The sequence below is a fragment of the Mobula hypostoma genome, unplaced genomic scaffold, assembly GCF_963921235.1.
Source record: "Mobula hypostoma unplaced genomic scaffold, sMobHyp1.1 scaffold_36, whole genome shotgun sequence".
Taxonomy (NCBI): domain Eukaryota; kingdom Metazoa; phylum Chordata; class Chondrichthyes; order Myliobatiformes; family Myliobatidae; genus Mobula; species Mobula hypostoma.
In genome coordinates this window covers 3,518,475-3,542,997 of record NW_026948187.1, presented here as the reverse complement: position 1 = coordinate 3,542,997, position 24,523 = coordinate 3,518,475, and the positions used below count along the sequence as shown (strand labels likewise).

At 44.0% G+C, this 24,523-nt stretch overlaps 1 protein-coding gene and 1 long non-coding RNA gene across 9 annotated transcripts in view; one reads left to right on the top strand and one right to left on the bottom strand.

Annotated features, from left to right (window-relative positions):
- LOC134341674 (uncharacterized) overlaps positions 1 to 24,523 on the top strand; it is a 45,025-nt gene that overhangs the window by 4,819 nt on the left and 15,683 nt on the right. The gene's annotated exons all lie outside the window — the stretch shown is intronic.
- The window catches only part of LOC134341648 (NACHT, LRR and PYD domains-containing protein 3-like), a 48,219-nt gene continuing 24,895 nt past the window's right edge, over positions 1,200 to 24,523 (bottom strand). For 3 of the 7 annotated variants that reach the window (XM_063039544.1, XM_063039543.1, XM_063039545.1), the window contains 12 exons: positions 19,633 to 19,721; positions 17,167 to 17,333; positions 12,108 to 12,279; positions 11,951 to 12,016; positions 7,539 to 9,339; positions 6,336 to 6,428; positions 6,001 to 6,171; positions 5,663 to 5,833; positions 5,359 to 5,529; positions 4,976 to 5,146; positions 3,928 to 4,095; positions 1,201 to 3,791 (listed from right to left, as the gene is read on the bottom strand). In XM_063039544.1, coding sequence (XP_062895614.1) covers positions 3,704 to 3,791; positions 3,928 to 4,095; positions 4,976 to 5,146; positions 5,359 to 5,529; positions 5,663 to 5,833; positions 6,001 to 6,171; positions 6,336 to 6,428; positions 7,539 to 9,339; positions 11,951 to 12,016; positions 12,108 to 12,279; positions 17,167 to 17,333; positions 19,633 to 19,699 — 3,306 coding nt within the window. In that variant the 5' untranslated portion in view covers positions 19,700 to 19,721 and the 3' untranslated portion in view covers positions 1,201 to 3,703. Of the gene's footprint in view, positions 3,792 to 3,927; positions 4,096 to 4,975; positions 5,147 to 5,358; positions 5,530 to 5,662; positions 5,834 to 6,000; positions 6,172 to 6,335; positions 6,429 to 7,538; positions 9,340 to 11,950; positions 12,017 to 12,107; positions 12,280 to 13,333; positions 17,015 to 17,166; positions 17,334 to 19,632; positions 19,722 to 24,523 lie in introns of those variants that run through there. The other 4 variants (XM_063039542.1, XM_063039547.1, XM_063039546.1 and 1 more) reach the window with 4 other exon arrangements.

Below are 24,523 nucleotides of genomic sequence, written 5' to 3'. Positions count from 1 at the left end.
TGTGCTTTCACGTCTGCCTCCATTTATTTGAAGACAACTGGGATATATAAGCAATGATGTAATGCTGAGACTTTATAAAGCACTGAAGAGGACTCACTTAGAGTATTGTGAGTAGGTTGCGCCTTTAACCTTGAAAGAATGTAATGAAATTAGAAAAGGTTCATAGTAGGTTCACGAAAATATGATTGAATGGCTTGTTACATGAAGAGCGCTTGGTGACTCTGGGGCTGTATTCATTAGAATAGGGGTGACCTCATTTATACCTATCAAATTGTGAAAGCTCTTGATAGAGTGGACATGGAGAAGATGTTCACTATTGAGGCGAGTCTCGGACCAGAGTTAACAGCTTCAGAATAGAGGAGCGCCATTTTTGTACAGAAATGAGGAGGAATTTCTTTATCCAGAGAGGAATAATTCTGAAACAACAGGAATTCTGCAGATGCTGGAAATTCAAGCAACACACGTCAAAGTTGCTGGTGAACGCAGCAGGCCAAGCAGCATCTCTAGGAAGAGGTGCAGTCGACGTTTCAGGCCGAGACCCTTCGTCAGGACTAACTGAAGGAAGAGTGAGTAAGGACTCACTCTTCCTTCAGTTAGTCCTGACGAAGGGTCTCGGCCTGAAACGTCGACTGCACCTCTCCCTAGGAATAATTCTGTGCAATTCTTGCCACTAGCAGCTTTGGAGGCAGAGTTTGATAGATTCTTGATTGGTCAGAGCATGAAGGGATATGGGGAGAAGGAAAGTTGGATCAAGCATGATGAATGGCGATGCAGAATCAGTGGGCAAAATGGCCTATTCTGATCTGAAATTTTAAGGTCTTATGGTATAATCTTTCTAACTTATGGCACAAGTTAAAGGGTAAACAGTATAATGCAACTGGTGGTATGGGGGTACAATATTCTCATGGCCTAGGGAAGAAGCTGTTTCCCATCCTTACAGTTTTTCCTAATGCTCTCTGATGTTGCGGGTTCATACAGATTGTTGGACAGACAGGAAGGAACATTGATAATGCAAAGGGCCTGTATTCTCTGCATACCTAATAAATACCTCGGACAAGTGGAAGGAAGATCTAGCTGATCACCTCAATCCTTAGATTGTAGTCAGACACCTTGCAATTTCCATACCAGCCACTCTCAATGGTACTCATGTAAAATTATTTAGAATGGTGGGGTAGGGTGGCGAGGGGCAGGGGAAGAGAACCTTACCTGGCATTCTGTACTCAGGAATTGGAAAAGTTATGATTTCTTGATTAAAAAAAAAATGGGATTGAGAGACCAGGAGAAATTGTGTTATGTTAACGCTCAGAAACGTGGTGCTCCTGTCTCCGCTGATGAGCTGCTCATGTGCTGCAAGGAATGGTCAGTTTGTACCTTGCTGAAGTTCATAGTATTTTTAGTCTGGTCCACGTTGTGTCTCAAGGTGTTGTGGTCGCACTATTCTCCTATCCGCTCTCTCTCCTCTCTGTACGTCATTGCATTATCATTGCTGATGAGTCCAACCACTGTTGCATCATCGGTGAGCCTGATGATTTGGATTGAACTGGATCGAGCAGCAGAGTCATGCATCAGCCGCCGGCTGAGCACACAACCCCAGGAAGGCCAGTGCTCAGCCTGATGGGGTTAGGGATGTTTTCTGCCACAAGTAATGACTGTAGCCTTTGTATATAGAAGTCCAAAATTCAATTAGAGGGAGAAGGGTTAGTAACCAAGGAGGACACCAGCCTCAGAGATTATCATGAGGTAATGCTGAGGTAAAGTCAGTAAATAACACCCTGTCATATGAGATACCATTTTCCAGGCGGGGCAGGACGAAGGGAAGGGCAGAGACCATGGTGTCATTAGTTGACTGATCTGAGCAAAAAGCAAACTAGAAAGCACTCACTGTCGCAGGAGGGTGGGATTTAATGCAGTGCATAACCAGCCACCCAAAGCACTTCATTCTTTTTGCTGTCACTGCCACAAGACATTAGTCATCGACGGAGCTTACTGTCTCCCTCTTGGGTGCCAGGTCCTCACCACCTTTCCTGCCTATGGCATTGGTTCCGACGTGGATCACAATCATTGGCTACTCACACTTCCACTTAGGAATACTGTGAACTCTAACAGAGAAGTCTCCGTCATCCTGGAAACTGCGAGGCAACATTCCTGGAATGAATGTACAGATTCTTAGAGTACAGCCAGTGAATAGGCAGCAGCCTAGACAATGATGAGCAGCATTATCCCCAGTCCCACTGTAATATCACTGGTAGGAACAGTATGTGAGTGACATGATTTCCAATGTTAATTCACGATTACCTCATCGAAGTTGAAGCAAAGTGATCATGTTCTAATGGGGGCAGACCGGCCATCAGCTCAGATACCACCCCAGTGTCCACATCAACATTCAACGCATTCAACAGCGACATACTGTAGACAATTGACAGCTGGTAATTAATACAACTCACCCTTGTGCTGTTTGGTATACGAGGGGAAAGGAGCACTGAAGGGAATCTGTGTGGTCACAGTGAGAAAGTGCTAGGCATATAGAGAAGTGCCTGAAATTCATAACGCATTTGTGATCGTGGCACCAAGCGAGTAGCCTGAATAACTGTGCTTCCCTGCAGCTGGGATCTTGATCACTTTCACAGCCTCTGCCATACTGATAACTTTCAGTCCAAACTAAAAAATCCAAAGTTCGATAGTTCAAAATTCAAAGTAAAATTTATTATCATAATACAAACATGTCACCACATACAACCCTGATATTTTTTTAACTGTGGGCATAATTAGCAAATCCATAGAACAGTAACCATAAACTATAATCATCAGGAACAGTTAATGTAAACAAACTATGCAACTGTAAATATAAATAAACAGCAATAAATAACGAGCTTGAGGAAACAATGTAACAGACCGTAAATGAGTGTCGCTACCCCTTTTGCTCAAGAGCCTGATGACTGAGGAGTAGTAACTGTTCTTGAAGCTGGTGGTGTGAGTCCAAAGGTTCTTGTACTTTATACCTGATGGCAGCAGGAAGGGAAAAGCATGGCTTGGATGGTGAGTTTCTTTGATGATCGATGCTGCTTTTCTATGGCAACATTTCATGTAGATCTGCTCAATGGTTGGGAGGGTTTCACCCATGACGTACTAGGCTAAATCCAGTCGGGATTTCCCACTGAAAATGAAAGGCATTTCAGTTCCCGTATCAGGCTGGAATTCAGCCAGTCAGCACACTTTTCACCATGCCTCTATTGACGTTTGCCAAAGTGTTCGATGATCTGCATACTCCTGAGGAACCATAGAACACTACAGCACAGAATTAGAGGCAATGTTGTGCTTTCTTCCCAATAAATGCAAAACAAAACGAAACAGGGTAATACTTGACGAATAACATTTGCAGTCTGAATGCACAGCTGCTCGCCCGGACGAAGTCAAACCTAGTATGAACGATTTGGATTTCCGCTATCACTTGGCAGTGCAGTTGGAGCAGACATTTGACCATTTCTGTCTGGGCATTTCCACAAAGTTCAGTTATCAGACACTGACAGATCTGGCAAGCGACCAGTCAGCTATGATACGTGAAACAGCACCTGGGCCCGATGATGGGTGAGGCTCACGCTCATCTGGAGCTTTAGGTGTTCAGGGTTTAAATCCGAGGTGTGACTGTGAAATCCACGAATACTATTCTCATCCAGGAGGAGATAATATTCTACATCTGAATGACTCACACTTTCACATTAAGACCGCGTCTGGTTCCCCGTAATGACAACAGATGATTCTGCCCATCTGCAGTGAATCGATTCCCCGTAAGCCTGAAACAGATGTAAAAATACAAAAGGTGTTATACAGTGTCAATAACAGGGGGATGATCTTGCTATTTCAACATCAAATAGCGCCAGGAAAGCCCAGTGAAATTTTATGACACTATACATTAATATAGATACTCACGTGATTTGTTTCAAACTCTTGCGTCGCAGTATCAGCTGGCGGAACGAGTGGGTGGATTCGTCTGTGAAGGAGTTTCCTCCCAGGTCCAAAATTTTCAGCGAACTCAGTCTGTTGAGAACGAGGCAGAGGGACTGCATGCTGGAATCGGTCAGCCCGTTATTGTACAGACTGGGGATCCGAGAGATAAAGAACAAGAGTCAGATTAATTGCATTTGCGTTTATATACACACACATATATATATGTGTGTGTGTGTGTATGTATGTATGTATATGTATGTATGTATGTGTATATATACATACTCGCACTGAAACTAACATGGATGATAGAGTTAGTGAGTATTGGGTCATGGCACCATAAACATTGCAACAGGCCACTCTGTCCATGACTCCGTGTTTTCTCACTTTGTCAAGACTCTGCTTCTAAAACTCTCTCCTGCAGTGTATTACTGGTAAGCACCATTCTGTTTCAAAATGTTGGCACACACCACCAACCTCACATCTCCAGCTATTTCCATAAAACTCCAATGTCTCATGTAGGTAGAATTATTCTGCAATCTTCATCTAGGTCTTACTTTTGAACACTTCATTAACCACTCTGATCCACCTCCGTCCCAGGGAAAACTGACTGATCCTCCCCCAGGCTCTCATAACAGTAATGTCCCATTCCAGGCAACACTCCAGCAAGGGCAACTTGACAGTAGATTCTGTAATATGTAGAAAACTGTGAATCACTGGAGGACTGAGGTGGCAATGCGGAATCTATGGAGGCATAGTTGCCGTTTTCGATGGAGTCATTGAATGAGGACCAACATCCTATCAACTTTTACTGCCCTATCTCTAGCGCCATCACGTTCTTCCTTTCACAGGATGGCCAGACTGCAGCTGGGATCTGAACAATATTTGATGAAGTTAGAAATTTTTTCATTACTTGGGTCATTATAATGAATGTCCCAAATAATGAAGACCAGCCGTCCTGGGGCCATTTTTACCGCGTTGAGAAAGATGTTCACAGTCAGTTAAGAACATAACTTGTCACACTGATCCTTACTCTAGTTCCAGTAGTTTACATTGGAGCTCCACCAGCATCCCAGACAAACGTTTCACCCCTGAGTCTCCGATTTTGTTATCACCCAGTGACAGAAGCTTCAGGGAGCAGTTTGTTTTGAGAGCCATAGCAAGATCCTCACTGAACGAATCTGTGAGAGCGACATCCCATAATCTGAGGGACAGAGATGAAGATGGAAATGAATACATTTCAGTCTGGAAAAATGAGGATTTGTTTTCACTTCCAATTCACTCTATGTTGATAATACTCCTCTTAGTACAGACTTCATATTATTGATATTAATATTGATCCACTCTCTCGAATGTAATTAAATTACAGACACATAGCAATTGTAAAATATGACCTCTCCATAGTCTGACTCTTACCGTAGTTTCTGTATTTTACAATCTGGGCTATTCAAAGGTCCAAATATCAGCTTCACTCCTGAATCACCCAGATTATTATAGTCCAGGGCAAGATCCACCAGTGACGGGCTAGTAGCGAGAGCAGAGGCGAGATACTCTGCACCAGAAGCTGTGAGACCGATTCTACATAACCTGCAGTTCAAAAGAAGCAAACGTAACCCGGTGCAAATTTGTCATTATTATTCCAGCTGAGGTCAAATCGTAACCAAAATTCTACAACATTAGGCTTAAAGTTGTGAACACAATTTCTCAGTCTAGTACTTACCGCAATTCCTGTATTTTACAGTGCGGGTTCCTCAGAGCCTCAGACAGCAGTTTCATTCCTGAATCCTCCAGTTTATTGTTATCCAGTTCCAGTTTGATCAGTGAGTGGTTTGTTCTGAGAATGCAGGCAAGATTCCTGGCGCAAAGAGCTGTGAAACTGTTGTTCTTCAGCCTTATGGCCAGAAGAATTAGTGTGAGGGGAAAAGTGAGTGAGAATGAGACAGGGAGAGCGTCAGGGAGAAGATCAGCACACTATTGAATCTGTCCCTGTTCCTGATAATACCACTAATGCCATACAACAGAGATTACAAACAGTATCTGTCACTCTCCAGTACTTACCCCAATTTCTGTATTTTACATTCCGAGTTATTCAGAACTCCTAACAGCTCTTTTACACCTGTATCTCCCAGTCTATTATCCTTCATATCGAGCTCCGTCAGTGAGCGGTTTTTAACGAGAGCAGAGGCGAGGATTGCAGTCTGAGAGGCTGTGATACGGTTATTGCCCAATCTGGTGTCCCATAATCAAAAGGAAAAAAGGAAGACTCGGAACTCAGAAGAAACACCTCAATACAGATAATCAGATTGCACCAGTAGTTATGTGAATTGTTCATAATTGTGTCTGTACATATTCTGTGTTTTTATATATCAGACATCTCATAGAATGGTGCTTACCGCAGTTTTTCTATTTTACAGTCCCGATCCCTCAGAGCTGCAGAGATTAGGTTGACTGCTGAATCACCCTCACCCAAATCATTGTTTGCCAATCTGAATAAAAAGAGAGACCTGTGAGACTCAAGTTCAATCACTTATCACTTAACACATTTTGTCATTCCGATACTTCAAATAAATATTTCAAAGTATTGAAGGTTTCAGCTACATTATTCTCAGATGAAGAATAAATCCCAATTTGTTCAATGCCATTTGTTTTCAAAGTCTACCTTCAGTTGTTCTTTCTAAATTTCTCTGTCTGATTTTGCTTCCTGAATTATTTTCTTGTTATAATTTAGCTCATATTTGTCAAACATGCATAATTTATAATGCAAATTAAATCCCAGATTTAACAAAGGAAGGGCCACATTCCATAAAATTAAACAGGAACTTGATCTGTCGTGTGCAGAATTCACATCTTATCTTAGATTAGCAGCCGGGAAATTCTTCCAGGAACGTTTCCGGACAGGCAGAATTTCCAGAGATGCATATTTTCAAAGTACCATCGCCCTTTGTTTATAGCGGGCAGTTTTCATTTCAAACCCAACCATTCTTAAGGAATATTTGGAGATTCCGTCCCAAGCAGAGACGAAGACAGGGACAGATCATACCCGCTACCAATAAAACAGATAATGTGTGATGTGAGGCTGGCCACAGAATTGGTCCAATTATGACTCTAGTCTCAGGATAATTGATACTATAATTTCTATGTACCAATGAGAGGTCAAAGAACAATAGAGCTGTTATGACTGAATCATTGGCTGCCTGGCCCAGAAAGGCAGAAGGGTTGCAAATGAGTGAAGGGATGTAGGCGATGGAAAAGTCCAAAGAGTTGTGTCGTTATTGAGTTACGCTAACATCTGACCACCTACAGGAAGCTCAGATCGCCCACTGACAACAGAGCTGTGCCCTGACCATTGTTAATTTTAATGGTGATGTGGCTGCTCCCTGGGCAATACATGGTGATAGTCACTGTCGTTCTCCCAGAGAAGGAAAAAGATGCTGTTAATCTTTGCTAATCATCAGTCAATGAAAATCTTCGAAATTTAGTCATCGGTAAACTGATGAAACAACGACACAGGGCTAAATATTTGGCTATTTGGCTAAATATGTTTAACATTAAATCTTTAATTTTCATTGTTAGAAAATCTTAATATTTAGAATTACCCCAACTCTTGGCATCTGTGGAGACTGGGTGCCAGCCGTTGGAGTCCTTCACACTGAATGTAGCAGTGATCCAGGTCGAGGTGCTTTATTGTATCACAGAGTCCGATGACATGAGACAGGACCGCGCAGTCAATCGGGGTCAGTCGCAGTCCACTAAGTGAAAGTTTTTCCACAGACCCTAGTGCTTCCTGAGCTAGCACACGATTCTGAGACTCAAACAGGTAGTGCAATGTGTTCAGGAGGCTCCTTTTATCGGCTTCGTTCTCTGTGTTTCCACTCCGACGTTTGAACTCCCCCTTCAGAAAGTCAATCACCTGGCAGGCTGTATCGACAGGAAATGGACCCAGAAACTCCTTCCAGCGCCAGGCTGACCCCGAGGAGAGACCAGCAACAAAACGGAGAAATACCTCAAACCGCCCATCTGTCATGCAGCAGGCTTCAGCGAGGATCTTCACAGTATCCTTGAGGTCTGAGGTCAGGAATTGTGCAACTGCAGCTACAAACTCTTGGATGGTGAGGTGTGGGAATGTGTACACCACACACCGGGCAGAATCCTCTCTCTGCAAAAGCTCCATCAGGAAACCAGACAGGAACTGGGAAGGCTTCAGATTGTAATTGATCAAATCTCCATCTGTAAACACAATCTTCCTCTCAGACACTCCTGTGAAGGCCATCTGACCAACCCTGAGTAACACATCACGGGGGTTCTCGATCTCACGGCCGTGGTTTTTCAGGATGTAGTAAATATAGTAGGAATATAGTTGGGTGATGGTCTTGGGAACTTGCTGTGGGTCCTTGTCTCCTTTTGAGAAGAAGGGTCCCAGTGCCAGAGTGAGGATCCAGCAGTAGGAGGGGTTGTAGCTCATGGTGTACAAGATCTCATTCTCCTTCACATGTTTGAAAACAGCTGCTGCCACCGTCTGATCTTCAAAATGCCTATTGAAATATTCCTTCCGTTCCTCACCAACAAATCCCAGGATTTCAGCCCAGACACTGATCTCGGCCTTTTCCAATGAATGTAACGCAGTGGGGCGGGTGGTCACCAGCACTGAACACCCTGGGAGGAGTTTGTGCTGGATTAAATTGTACACAATGTCTGACACGAGGCACCGGAATTCTGGGTCTGCACAGCATTGCTGAGGTTCTGTGTCTCTCTGACTCTCAGTAAAATCAATCCCATCCTTCAGTTCATCCAAACCATCAAATATAAACAGCAATCCCTCCGGGTTCTTCCAGACTTCTTCCAGACTATTCTCAAAGTAAGGATACTGTTGCAGAATCAATTCCGTCAGGCTTATTTCACGGTTAATGGTGTTTAGATCCCTGAATTTGAAACTGAACACAAAATGGTAGTGTTGGTATATTTTCCCCGTGGCCCAGTCATAAACAATCTTCTGCATCATTGTTGTTTTCCCGATGCCCGGGACTCCGGCCACTGCTGCTGAATTCCCAGGTTTCACACTGTTCACTGATGTTGGATTCACAGAGTCAAATCCTAAGAATCTCTTTATTTGCTGCCAGTAAGTTATGTTATGGGAAAAACTACTTTGAAGCAACTGATCGGCACGGATTTTTTCCAACTCTCCCCGAAGATGCTTCATTCTCCACTCCTCATGGTCTCGGCCTCTTGCCAGCAGCTCGTGTTCCACAAACCTCCGTTCTCGAACAGAAGAAATGACCGTCAGCTCAGCGTATCGATCAACCAGCTTGAAAACCTTCACCTTCTCACTCAACAGGATCGTGTTCACTCTGAGCTTTTCAGTTTCTTCCCACAGTGTCTTCTTGTGTTTCTCATGAACATCTTCCATGGGAACAGATAGAAAATTGACACAGTTAGATTCTCAACTTAATAGCGATACATGCAAAATTCAAATCACTAGAATTTCAACAGTTAACTCTAAAGTGCTGTGGTTGTTACCACCGAAAGTGAAAATCCACCAAGACACAGCTGTTTGGTCTGTAACCAATATGCAAAAAAAAAAAAAAATAAAATCAAGTCTTCACAGAGCTGTCAGCTGTGAAGGTAAACATATCTCGAATACTCCACTGCAACTGCCTGCGTTGACCAACTCAAGACCCTTTAATTTCCAGGTACTTTATCTTGAGGATAAAGTTTGAAAATCCACATGATTAAGGGTCTCAGCCTGACACCTCGACTGTTCATTTCCCACTGTAGACGCTGCCTGGCCATATGAGCATTGTCAAAATCTGTAATATCTTCATATTGACAGGCGATGTTTTGTCAAGTTAGAACAGTCACCGCATGTGTAGAAAAAAAGCAGTATTAACCTTTCAGGTCACTGTCCTTATGAAGCCCTTAGAAAATCTGAATATCTTCAATTGCAGATGAAAATGAGGTTGGAAAGAATGGGCAACCACAATGCTAAATTAACCTCAGTCCCTTCTGCCTGCACCTCCCCTCCTTTCATGTTTACATATCTAACAGTCCCTTACGTGTCTCTGTCCAGCACCCTTGGCTACACACTCCAGGTACCCATCACTCTTTGTCCCGACACATCTCCTTCAGAGCTTCCCTCTCTCACCTCAAACGGAAGCCCTCTGGCATTAGGCATTTCAAACAAGATACTGGTTGTCAACTCTATCTATCAGCATCTTACAAAGCTCTGTCTGTTCCGCCCTCTGACCACAGCAATCCAGAGAAAACAAGCCATGTTTGTCTGAACTCTCCATAGAGTACACTCCTGTTGGCCAGGAGGCAAGCGGCGGTGGAAACCCTCTACTCTGCATCGCAAGACCCTTTTCCCAGTGTGATAGAGCCAGCCTGTCCTGGGAACCCATACATATGACCTTTCTAATGGAGACTCTGGCTAACAAGACTACCACCGTGCTCAAGCACACAGATCGAGCCCTGAACCGAGTATCGATCGTAATTATGTCTATACGAACCGTTGCCTTGCAGGTGGATGACCTTAGATTACCTGCTCACAGAGAAGCCCAGCCCATGTCCTATCATTGATGAAGAATGCTGCACATACATTCTTGCCGAATCCGGGAATCTGCTTCCACAAAACAGATTCCTCCCTACACATTCTTCCAATCACAATAAACGCATGTTCTCTGGTATTAGCCATTGCCACCCGGGGAGAATAGGTGATGGCTGTAGGTTCTACCTGTGCCTTTTATCACCTTATACACCTGTATGAAGTTGCCTCTCATCCCCCTTCATTCAAAAGAGGGAAGTCCTAGATTGCTCTAGGTTGTGTAATCTAATATGGGCAGTGTCCTGGCAAATCTCCTTTGAACTTTCTTTAAAGTTTCCACATCTACCCTATAAGGAGGCAACCAGAACTGAACACAACCTTCCATGTGTGGTCCAATCAGAGTTTTAAAGAGCTCCAATATTACTGCATCTCATGGCTCTTGAGCTCAATCAAGATGGTGTCACGTGTGTAGTGTGTGTGGGGGTTTCGCAGTATATCAGCGGGAGGAGAGAGAGCAGCGCACTACACGTGTGCGGCCCTCCGGTGAAAATTGATATCTTATCCATTAAATAGGGGCCGTGGACAATTCTGATTTGATGGAGACAGATGTGAAAGCATAGAGGAACATCTGGAGAAATTTCTGAAATGCCCGTTCACTGCTGTTGTTACTGCGTGGTAAGGAATCTTCCGGAGGGAAGGCCTCAAAATCCCCGGCTTTGCTTGCTGTTGGCGACCGAGATTGAGGTCGAATCGTTCGGACAGAGATGTCACTCAGTATTCGGTGTCAGAGAGCTGATCGGAGTCTCGAAGTTTTCGGATGACTCAGATTCGGACTGTGGTCGGACGTGGCAGGGAGAGTTCTTCTTCCTTCTCCCGTCTGCGTGAGATGTGGGACATTTGACAGACTTTGAACTTTTTACTGTGCTCATGGACTTCTTCATCAAGTTATGGTATTGTTGCACTGTTGTAACTATATGTTATAATTATGTGGTTTTGTTAGTTTTTTCAGTCTTGGTCTGTCCTGTGTTTAGTGATATCACACCGGAGGAAATATTGTATCATTTCTTAATGCATGCATTACTAAATGACAATAAAAGAGGACTGCATGTCTTCATAATCTAATCTAATATCAGAACCACTGTAAGGGTTAATGAGGCTCAGTGGTTCATCAGAATCTGAACACTAGTCTATGGGTGTCACAGAATGCGCTAGGCGTTCAGGGCCCAACGGCGCTAAATAGATGGATCATTTAATATAATTCATTGTCACATTTTAAAAATTTGTCATAGATTCGATGATTTAAAAAGTTTAAACTGCAACAGGTGAGCGATTGGGTGTGAATTCCGTGATCATTCCCTTCAAATCAAACATTTTCTTCCTGTCTCCCAGACTGTGCAAACCTGGGAAGCAGCAGCTCTGCCTCACACTGATTCTGGCAAGTCAGCGGTGTCAGAAAGTGAAACCTCTTACCTTTCAACTGAGGTGGTAATTCGGTTAACCCTTCGCTGATGTTCATGTATTCTGGTATATCAGCCCCTGTTTAAATCAATAAATTAAAATTGAATCATTGATCCAGTTACAATGGTTTTTATTGTCACTTTGTGTTCAATGTGTTGTTTTACTGTACCGAGCTCTTGGATTTCCTTCAATATTCTGTCCAACTTCAGTAACTCGTTTCGCATTTTAACAAATGCTTCCCACATCACCCTCCGGGCTCGGGACCCTTTCCCCATCACCAGGGTGAAGAATACCTTCGAACCCTCTGGCCGGTTTCGCTTCCCCACAAGTTCAGTGACTTTCTATAAATAACAAAAATAAATATATTGAGGAGTGTACTGACATAGCACATGCGGAAGGCCACTGCCCAGTCATGGGACGTCTCAGCAGCCAAGGTACAGTCACTGGACGGGCTCGTCACTCGTTCTGCAATCCTTGGATCGAGTCGTCAGCAGAAAAACAGGAAATGAAAACTAATAAAACTCTGGATTCACTAGTTGTAGCAGAGTGGGGAATGATCAATACAGGTTTAATGTGATCAGTTCCCATGTTGTTCAATATCCAACTTTCTACAGATTTACCAGTAAGGAAGTTTCAAGCTTGATAATTGTGGGGAATGCAAGACTGCATTATTGATCTGGGAGGCCGTCACTGGAAAACCAAGGGAGGATGCCTCAGAACGTTCTTCAAACAAGGCGATATTGGACAGATTAGATGTACCTCAGTGCCTGATGTGACATAAACTGGGCTGCTATTTGACACGAGGAAAGACATCAATCAGGCATTATCTTCATTATCTTCTAAGGAACTCGAAAACTTTCACCAAGTGCCATGTAGCATTCTGATTGACTGCAACGCCATCTAGAATGGGGCGGGGGATGTAGGGCTGGGGGAGATGAGCGGGCTACTGCACAAGATCGAAGTAAGTTGCAGAAACTTCTAAAAATTAATCATCTCCATCATGGGCACTAGCCTCTGTAGTATCCCAGACATCTTTAAGAAGCGGTGCCCTAGGAAGTCAGCATCCATCATTAGTGAACCCCATCACCCAGGGCATGACCTGTTCTCATTTCTACCGTCAGGAAGGAGGTGCAGAAGTCAGAAGGCACAGATTCAGCGATTCAGAAACAGCTTCTTTTCCTCTGCCATCCGATTTCTAAACTACCTCACTGCATTTTTTTGTTTTATTTTTGCACTACCTATTTCAACTGAACCGTTTAACAGATATATATATATATGTGAAACCTTCATTAGCCAGTCATTCTGTTACTGAAAAACAGAAACCCCTTTATTTTTTTTTACTTTTATTCAAGGACAGCAGAGATAAAATGGGTGGTTATATGCCTCTTGACTAACCTCACTGGCTGGGTGATTATGAGAGACTGATGAGAGAGGCAGGATTAATCTTCACTGGGAAAGACAGTTCGTGATCAGGTAAGAGTCAACATGCACTGCTTCATGAGCAACATGGCAAAATTCTGGATGAACTCAGCAGGTCCTGCAGGATCTATGGAGGGAAATTAACAAACAACGTTCAGGGCTGAGACCCTTCATCAGGACTGGAAAGGAAGGGATGAGAAGCCAGCATAAGAAACTCGGACCAAGGCCTCCTCTACTGCCATGACGAAGCCACGCTCAGGTTTTGGGAGCAATGCCTCCTATTTTGACTGTGTAGCCTCTAACCCGCTGATAGAAAATTCACTTCTCTAACCTCCAGCCATTTCTTCTCCGTCCCTTCTCTCTTTTTAACTATTCCCAATTATGGATCTTCTATCATGTGCTCTCTTCTCCTCCACTGTCCATCACTTCCATCTGCTGTTCCTCCTCCTTCACTTTCTCACACGGCCCCTCTCCTCTCCTATCAGCTTCCATCTTCTTCTGTCCTTTGCCTTTTCCACCTATCACCTTCCCCACCCACCTCCCCAAAAACCTGTTTTCAGCTATCATCCACCACAGTGCACAACTTCACCCCAGCATAACATTCTTTTACTGTTGATGTCTCGGCCCAAAGCCACGACTGTGTATTCTCCTCATTCAGTATTCTGTAGATGTTGCTCTGGATTCCCAACATCTGTGGGATCCCTTGTGTTTGCACTCGTCGTTGGGCAGCCTGTCCATAAGACCATAAGACATGGGAGCAGAATTAGGCCATTCACCCCATCGAGTCCGCTCCGCCACGGCATCATGTCAGATCCCGGGTCCTACTCAACCCCATACACCTGCCCTCTCACCATGTCCCTCGATACCCTGATCTATCAGGAATCTATCAACTTCCCCTTCAAATGTTCCCATGGACTTCTCCTCCGCCATTGTCTGTGGCAGCGCATTCCAGAGATTCACCACTCTTTGCCCGAAAACATTCCTCCTTACTTCTGTTCTGAAAGGTTGCCCCTCTCCACATCCATCTTATCTAGTCCTTTCAACATCTGGTAGGTTTCAATGCGATCCGCACATATTCTTCTAAATTCCAGTGAGTACAGACCCAAAGCTGCCAAATGCTCTTCATATGTTGACCCCTTTATCCCCAGAATCATCCTCGTGGACCTGCTTTGGACTCTCTCTAGCGGGAATGCATTCTTTCTGAGATAAGGGGCCCAAAACATTGACAATACTCCAAGTGCAGCCTGACCAGGGTTTTATAAAGGCTCAGCATTATCCACTTGCTTTTTATATTCTATTCCCCTTGAAATGAATGCCAACATTGCGTTTGCCTTCTTTACCACAGACTCAAGCTATGAATTAACCTTCTGGGAGTCTTGCATGGGAACTCCTAAGCCCCTTTGTGCCTCTGATGTTTGAATTTTCTCCCCATTTAAATAACAGTCTGCACTATTGTTCCTTTTACCAAAATGAAAATGCAGGATCATACATTTCCCAACACTATATTCCATTTGTCACTGGTTTGCCCATTCTTCCAATTTGACGGAGTCCTGCTGCAATTGCATTGCTTCCTCAGCACTACCTATCTTTGTATCATCCGCAAACTTCACCGCAAAGCCATTCATTCATAGAAACATAGAAAACAGGTGCAGGAGTAGGTCATTCGGCCCTTCGAGCCTGCACCACCATTCAGTATGATCATGGCTGATCATCCAATTCAGAACCCTGTAACTGCCTTCTCTCCATACCCCCTGATCCCTTTAGCCACAAGGGCCATATCTAACTCTCTCCTAAATATAGCCAATGAACTGGCCTCAACTGTTTCCTGTGGCAGAGAATTCCACAGATTCACCACTCTTTATGTGAAGAAGTTTTTCCTCATCTCGGTCCTAAAAGGTTCCCCTTTATCCTTAATCTGTGACCCCTCGTTCTGGACTTCCCCAACATCAGGAACAATCTTCCTGCATCTAGCCTGTCCAATCCCTTTAAAATTGTATACATTTCAATAAGATCCGCCCTCAATCTTCTAAATTCCAGCTAGTATAAGCCTAGTCTATCCAGTCTTTCATCATATCAAAGTCCTGCCATCCCAGGAATCAATCTGGTGAACCTTCTTTGTACTCCCTCGATGGCAAGAATGTATTTCCTCAGATTAGGGGACCAAAACTGCACACAATACTCCAGGTGTGGTCTCACCAAGGCCTTGTACAACTGCAGTAGTACCTCCCTGCTCCTGTACTCGAATCCTCTTGCTATGAATGCCAGCATATCATTCGCCTTTTTCACTGCCTGCTGTACCTGCATGCCCACTTTCAATGACTGGTGTATAATGACACTCAGGTCTCGTTGCACCTCCCCTTTTCCTAATCAGCCACCATTCAGATAATAATCTGTTTTCCTGTTCTTGCCACCAAAGTGGATAACCTCACACTTATCCACATTGAATTACTTTGACAATGTGAAAAGCAGTGGTCCCAAAACTGACCCCTGAGGAGCACCACTAGTCACTGGCAGCCAACCAGAAAATGTTGCTTTTATTCCCACTCACTGCCTCCCTCTTGTCAGCCATTCCTCCATCCATGCCAGTAACTTTCTTGTAATACCTTATAGAATGCCTTCTGAAAATTTAAGTAACTGACATCCACTGGGTCTTCTTTGTCCACCATGCTTGTTACTTCCTTGAAAAATTCTAACAGATTTTTTAATGCAAGATTTTCCTTTACAGAAACCATGCTAACTTTGACATTTTATCATTTGTCTCCAAGTACCCTGAAACCTCGTCCTTAATAATGGACTTCAACACTTTCCCAAGTTAGTCTAACTGGGCTATAATTTCCTCTTTTGTCTTTCTCCCTTCTTTCTCACTGTCTGACTATACTAATTGAGTATTTTTAAAGCCAAAACTAAATACATTGCTGAAGGCAGTACGGTTGACCTTAAATTTGTTATGTGGAGATTGGAGCTTTCCAAGGGACACACCCACGTTTATTGAAAATGTCACCAGCAACAATGTGTTTGCCCACAGCCCAGGCCACGTGCTGTTTATATCTTGCCATGTGTGCTGACCAGTCATAAACCGAACTTTGTGCAATAGACAGCCGTCACCACCCCCACCCAGACACCCCACCTGGAACTCTTGCTGGAAGAAAGGTCACTGATAAAGCACCTGGAGAAGCTGTGACTCTCACACTACGGGAGGAACCAATACGGTGATGGCCAGGGCTGGGGTGATGGTTAATTTTAGCTAACTAGGGAAAGATCGCCGTGATTCAACCTGTCTTGAGTCACCATCTACAAGGTCTGTCTTTTTTTGTGGCTGAGTTGACTGAGTGAATTTAAACTGCAGCCCTGTAGAAAGATTGGCTCTAATTTTAACTCACATCTCTTCACCAGGGATGGTATATTCCTACTGCTCACTTGCCACTGTGGTAAGCATGTTAAGTTTGGAAAGAACGTGCTCCCCTAACTCCAAAGTTCAAGGGAAAGTTTATTGTCAGAGTACACACATCTCAGCACATACAACCTTGAGATTCCTTTTTCTGCAGGCATACTCAGCAAATCTATAAAACAGTAACTATAACATGATCAATGAAACAAGACAATGAATAAGACAGTTCCCAGCACCCCAGCTCACAGGTTCCAGTGCTGATGCCAGATCTGCCAAAGAAGACAATGATCAGAGATCAGTGTTAATATTGCACCAAACAGCCGCAGGCCTGTGAGAAGAGGCAATTTGGTTGCTTTCCCATTGATACCTTCAATTCTGTGATGTTAGACCCAACAGAAGTCACCATATTTTTCCCACTCACCTCGTGTTCTTCCTTACTGATGTGTCCCTCCAGTCTCAGCATTTTGGTGAGTTCTTCTACCCGTTCTTCAATCGCCTGTTTCAATCTTTCCCGGTAGAATTTTGACAGCTGAAATAGTTGTTCATCGTTCCAATGTGAGATGTGCTCAGAGTTTGTCATCATTGGACCTGTGAATATGAAGGGTGAATTTAAAAGATGAACCATGACTGTTCCCTCGACATGAGCATCACGTAGCCGGCCCAGTTGGCATTTGTTAACGTTGGCCACTCCGCAGTCTGCTCACCAAATATCTCAGCTCACAGTGTAGTTCTGAATCCAAAGATTCAGCAAAGACCAGATATTCTACTTCTCGCTCCATCGACGCCACTGCACCCCAGACTCAGAGCAGACACAACATTCCTCTTTCTCACATGCCAACTCTCCGATATCTCGGGCCCAGCCTCCCCGTCTCAGCCATTGTCTGATTCTTACGAGCCCATCCTTATGGATACTGGGTTCCATCCTCTGGATACAGACGGGATCACATCTGAATATCCGATCAAATGTCATCAAAGTTACAATTAGACAGTCAACCACTGTCTTACTAGCAGCACCGACATCTGATAAATGATTAGATTAGATTAGATTATGAGGACACTCAGTCCTTGTTTATTGTCATTTAGAAATGAATGCATTAGAAAAATGGTACAATGTTCCAGTATGATATCACAGAAACACAGGACAAACCAAGACTAAAACTGACAAAACCACATAATTATAACATATGGTTACAACAATGCAAAGCAATACTGTAATTTGATAGAGCAGACCATGGGCACGGTAAAAAAAAAAGGTCTCAAGTCTCGATAGCCCCATCATCTCACACAGACGGTAGAAGGGAGAAACTCTCCCTGCCATGAACTCCAAGCGCCACAAACTTGCCGATGCATTGGAAGCACCCGACCGCAGCCGACCCTGAGTCCATCCAAAAGCTTCGAGCCTCCGACCAGCCCTCTGACACTGAGCACCATCTCTGCCGAGTGGAGGACTCGGGGCCTTCCCCTCTGGAGATTCTGGATCATACAGTAGCAATGGCAGCGAAGTCGGCATTTCAGAAGTTTCACAGATGTTCCTCTGTGCTCTCACATGTCTCCATCAAATCAGGATTGTGCACGGCACCCTACTTGCCATCTTCTCCTCCCGCCAAAAACATTCGATTTAGTATTTACAATGCTCAGTTACCAATACCACCTCAGAATATCACCTCTATCAGAATAACTAAGTATCTGTTTAAAAGATCTAATTCTGTCCATAGACTGAGCAGAGGAGCAGGACATTCCACCTGAGTTGTTTCACCAACACTTACTCTCTCACCAGCTTCCATTTTTTGGTTTGGTTTCAACTGCTGGTCTTTTTATTTCTCCCTGGAACAGACCATAATATACAGGAGTAGAACTATGTCATTTGGCCCATCGAGTCTTCTCTGCCTTATCATCATGGCTCATCCATTTTTTCCTCACAGTTCCAAACTCCTGGCTTCTCCCTGTATCTTTTCCTGACACTATTCCATCGTGATTTCTTTGCCAATTCTGCAAATCTGTCTAAGTCCTTTTGTAGCTTCTCTACAATCTCAAAACTACCTACCCCTGCACCTACCTTCATACCATAGGCAAACTCTGCAACAGAGCTATCCGTTCCGTCATCAAAACCAATGACATGTAACGCAAAAAAAAACAGTCCCAACACAGACCCCCTGTGGAGCACCACTAGTCACCGGCAGCAGACCAGTAAAGCCCACATTTTGCCACCTGACAATCAGCCACTGCTTTGTACATGCCAGAATATATTCAACTGCAATACCATGGGATCATAGCTTGTTAAGCTGCCTCATATGTGGCACCTCGTCAAAGGCTTTCTGAAAATCCAAGAACACAACATCAACTGATCCTACTTTTTATTACTTCAGAGATTCCAACAGTCATGATTTTCCCTTAAGGAAACCATGCTGACTATGGCTTATTTTATCATGTGCCTCCGGTACCCCGAGACCTCATACTTAGCAGTTGACTCCAACATCGTCCCAAGCTCTGACGTCAGACTAACTAGCTATTTCTTCCGGCTAATCTCATTGCTCTCATGCCCCAACTAACGTGTCTAACCTGCCATTCACAACCATTTCATTCTGCGTGGCCTACTGTTTTAATAAGACCGTAAGATATAGGAGCATTTGCCCCATTTGCTCTGCTCTGGCATTTCATTATAGATGATCCATTTTTCCCTTCAGCCCCAATCTCCTGACTTCTCACACATTAGACAGACCAGTTAATAACAACTATTCAAAAGTTCCCGTTCCCCCTGTAGCTGTAATTGTGCTCTACACCTCCCCTCAGAACAGGTTATTTATCTTCTCTGTATGCATTTTTGCAAACCATATGCTCCTCAGGTGTCAGGAGCAAAAATTATACTTTTAAAACATTTGGAACACACCCTTGTCCTTCCTTGTTGATATCTCCAGATCATCTCTTGTCTCTGCGACATCACCCATGACGGACATCAGCGTTCCAATTCCTGGTGCTCTGTAAGAGATGGGACATTAATACGTTGATAAGGAAATTATTATGAGAAAAAATTGTCCTGATAACCCCTACGCACATGTCATCCACTCTTTGCCCATTCAAGCACTGTCCAATCCCCTGGAGCCCAGCCCTAGCAGGCTGCACACTGTCCAATCTCCTGGGCCCCATCCTTCCTGGATCACAAACTAGCTGATCACAGAGGGAAACATTCATTACACATATTTTCCAACAACACCCTGTACCCTCCTGTCCCAGAGCCCATACGCTGGTCTCCTCACATCATATAGAAGGAATCATAGACCCGGTTCCTGATCTCTATGGCCCCTATAGTATGCAAGCAATTCAAATACATTACATTTCATACTTGAAGCTATTTTTAAAATGTAACCTATTTCAATGATTCCCCACCCCCAGCCCATCATGCATTGGAGTACAAATGTAAAAAAACTGAGGCAGTGGTAAGTTAATTTGTATCATTCACCCACACCACCTTCAGAAAGCTTGTATGGAATCTTTCCTCCTCAACTTGTTTTCCTATCTCTTCCTGCCAGGTCTGCACATGCAGGCACCTCCCTGTCTCCACCCAGATACGGTACTAGTATTAATCTGCCTATGTAACCCCACAATTTGTATCTTGTAGCCTGCTGTGTTTAGTTTCTGTTCCCTCTTGTTTTGTGGGCCTTGTGGCTTGTTATTTTACAGTCTAGTATTAAGGTTATCACTCATCGCTAATCGTCTCTGCTGCCCTTTGGGTAAAACTTCTTCTATATTTCATCACACTTGCCACAATATTGGATTCTTTTACTTCGCAAAAAAATCATTGTTTTAAATGAGATCAGGTTTTTTATCTTCTCTGTAAAAATGCATTTTTGCAAGCCAGATGCTCCTCAGTTGTCAGGAGCAACAATTATATTTTTAAAACATTCGTAACACACCCTTGTCCTTCCTTGCTGATATCTCCAGATCCTCTCTCGTCTCGGTGACATCATCCATGATGGAGATCATTTGGGGTTCTGGTCACCTAACTATAGGAAGGATATCAGTAAGATTGAAAGTACAGAGGAGATTTACTGGGATGTTGCTGGGCCTTCAGGAGTTGAGTTACAGAGAAAGGTTAAATAGGTTAGGACTTTACTCCTGGAACGTAGAAGAATGAGGGGAGATTTGATAGAGGTTTACAAAATAATGAGGGGTATAGAAAGAGTAAATGTGAGTAGGCTCTTTCCACTTAGATTAGGAGAGATAAATACGAGAGGACATGGCTTTAGGGTGAAAGGTGAAAGAGTTAGAGGGAACTTCTTCACTCAGAGAGTGGTGGGAGTGTGGAACGAGCTGCTATCTGACGTGGTAAATGCGGACTCACTCTTAAGTTTTAAGAACAAATTTGATAGATACATCGATGGGAGAGGTCTGGAGGGTTATGGACTGGGTGTGGGTCAATGGGACTACCGCAGACAACCCCAATACGCGGACCGCGGGCCAGGTCTGGACCGCGAGAACCAAATGTCTGGACTGCGCCAACCCATTGGCACTTACATGAACGCACCTGTCATAACATGTAAATAAAGTGCGCGCTGCTTAATTTATTTTAACCTCATCCCACTCTGTACACTCGACCCACGCCCCCACAGAAGCACGCAACCTACAGCGCACTTTCTACGGTCCTCAACTAGACAGCAGCACGCACCAGCTACCCAGCTGTCATCTAAGAAGTGAATCTGTCATCTAAAAGTGAAACTGTCATTAAGTGAATTGTTACCAGCAGTAAGACATGGGCCCTAAGCCAATAACAACATGGCCTGTGCAAAAAAGCGCAAAGTCGACGAGGAAAACAGTCAGTTCAAATCTGACTGGACTGATCAGTTTTGTTTTATTTTACCGGACCATATCAATGCTAAACCTACATGCTTAATATGCATACAGTCCGTGGCTGTCTGCAAATCGGAAAATCTAAAGCGGCACTTCAACACTACGCATGCTGCCAGTTTTAATGCCAAATACCCTGCAAAATCAGATCAACGCAAGTATGATATCATAAAGCACTCCGTTTCTACTATCTATAAAGAGATTCAAAGATATTCAAAAAACTTTATTGTCATTCTAACCATAAATCAGCTCTGCAGGGCAGAATGCGACAGCGTTTCTCAGGGGCAGTGCAATCATAACATAACAAACGCAACACTAAATAATAAACATTACAATAACTAGTAAAACACAACAGCCACATGTCAGGTAAAATCAGTTATAAGTGTCCAGTGCAAGTTAAAAGTGTCCAAAGCAGAGTCAGGCAGAGCAGCTGTTTAGCAATCTGACTGCCTGTGGGAGGAAGCTGTTTAGTAGCCTTGTGGTTTTAGTTTTAATGCTCCTGTAACGTTTGCCTGATGGCAGAAGAACAAGCAGTTCATGGAGAGGGTGTGAGGGATCTTTAATGATGTACCGTGTCTTCTGGAGGCATCGACTCTGAAAGAGGTCTTGGACAGAAGGTAGGGAGACCCCAATAACCTTCCCTGCTCCCCTAACCACCCTCTGCAAGATTTGTTTGTCGACAGCACGGCAGCTGGAGTACCAGGTTGTGATGCTAAAGGTCAGCACACTCTCAACCACACCTCTGTAGAATGTAGTTAAGATGTTAGTGGGGAGAGATGCTTGTTTAAGCTTCCTCAGAAAGTGCAATCTCTGCTGGGCCCATTTCACAATCCCAGTGGTGTTCCTGGACCAGGTGAGATTGTCCGAGATCTGCACCCCAAGGAACTTGATGTTTTCCACTCTCTCCACTGTGGAGCCACTGATGCTGAGGGGTGTACGCTCAGGCTGAGACCGTCTGAAATCGACAATCATCTCCTTGGTCTTGGTGACATTAAGCATCAAGTTATTATCCCTGCACCAGCTCTCTAGGTGTTTGACCTCCTCCCTGTACATAGTTTCATCATTTTTGCTGATGAGCCCCACCACTGTGGTATCATCAGCAAATTTAATGATCAGGTTCTCCTTGAATCTGGCTGCACAGTCATGTGTTAGCAGTGTAAACAGCAATGGGCTAAGCACACAGCCTTGTGGGGATCCAGTGCTCAGTGTGATGGAGTCAGAGATGTTCCTGCCAACACGGACTGACTGTGGTCTCTCTGTCAAGAAATCCAGAATCCAGCGACACATGGCAGTGCTAAGGCCAAGCAGCGACAGTTTCTCCACTAGTCTCTGCGGGATGATGGTATTGAATCCTGAACTGAAATCAATGTACAGGATTCTGGCATAAGTGTCTTTGTTGTCCAAGTGAGAGAGAACTGTGTGCAGTGTGGTGGATATTGCGTCATCCGTAGAGCGATTTGGACGATAAGCAAACTGTAGAGGATCCAGTAATAAATCAACATCTGCACAAGAGAGCACAACAGCTGCATCATTGCATATGTCATGGAATCTTGCCAAAGCTAAGAAGCCATTCGCTGATGCCGAGTTGATTAAAACGTGTGCAATTGATACGGTTGGTGAAGTTTTAGGTCATGTTGAGAAAACCAAGAAAACTGTTGTGGAGCTATTAAAGACAGTGCCATTGTCGGCTAACATGGCAACAAGTAGTGTAGAAGTTTTAGCGGAGGAGCATTTCCAATCTACTCACCGATTTGCAGAAAGCAGAAGCCATATCACTAGTCATAGACTCGTCCTGTGACTGAACTGATATGGAAGAGCCATCTGTGTTTGCAAGATTTTTTGATGGGAAGACCTTTCGGGAAAGCTACTTGCTTTGCTTCCTCTGCCTGGGCGTATGACTGGGGAAAGCATTTTTAACGAATTGACACAATTGGATGTGAGCAAAATTATGTCCGTTGTCACCGACAGGGCTTCGTTGACGGTGGGACAACACATGGGCTTGGTAAGCAGGTTTGCCGCTGTTAACCCAGCACTCTTGGCATTTCATTGAATTATTCACAAATCAGTGTTGTGCGCTAAACTGTATGGGGAAATGATGGATACTGTGACGAGACTGGTAAATTTTGTTCGTGAGAGTTGTCTGCAACATCGCCTTTTCAGAGCATTGCTGGAGGAAATGTCAGTGGAACACAAAGGTCTTTGGCTGCATAATGATGTTCACTGGCTAAGCAAAGGCCGTGTGTTGGAGAGAGTGTGCGACCTGCGTGATGAGCTTGTGTCATTTTTATCCAGCCTGTAGAGCCAAAAAGCCCGAGGATTTCAGAGGTTTTTAAGTGACAAGGTGATGGCACATGTTCTTTTTCGTGTGATGTCATGTCTCACCTAAATCAACTTAATCTGCAATTACAAGGCAACAACCACTCTGTTGCGGACATGTACGAGGCGATTGAAGCTTTCTGGTCAAAGCTGAACCTTTTAGAGAGAGACATTCACGGGAGAAAGTTGCACTTTCCACGTCTGCGGGAGCCTTGTGAGAAGAACAAAATGTGGGAGGATCCAGTGATGAAGGATTTTGTGATGAGCCTGGCAGAAAACGTCAGGGAACGATTTGAAAGCTCCCCTAAACTCTCAAGTGGCATCCTTCTCTTCTTGAGACAACCGTTCTCTGTTTCGGCTGACGGCCAGTGAACTGCAGAGGCCAAAAGGCTGGTGCCTTCCATAGATGAGGCAACTCTTCAGATGGAGGTCTTGGAAATAGGAACATCTGATTTGCTCAAAGCACAACACAAGGACGTTGGGGTGAGTGACTTTTGGATCAACTTGGTTCCCCAAGCTCAATTCAAAAACACAAGAGCTATTGCAATGCTCCTACTCACACTGTTCCCCTCCACGTACATATGTGAGTCATCGTTTTCTTCAAAGAACTCTATCAAGAA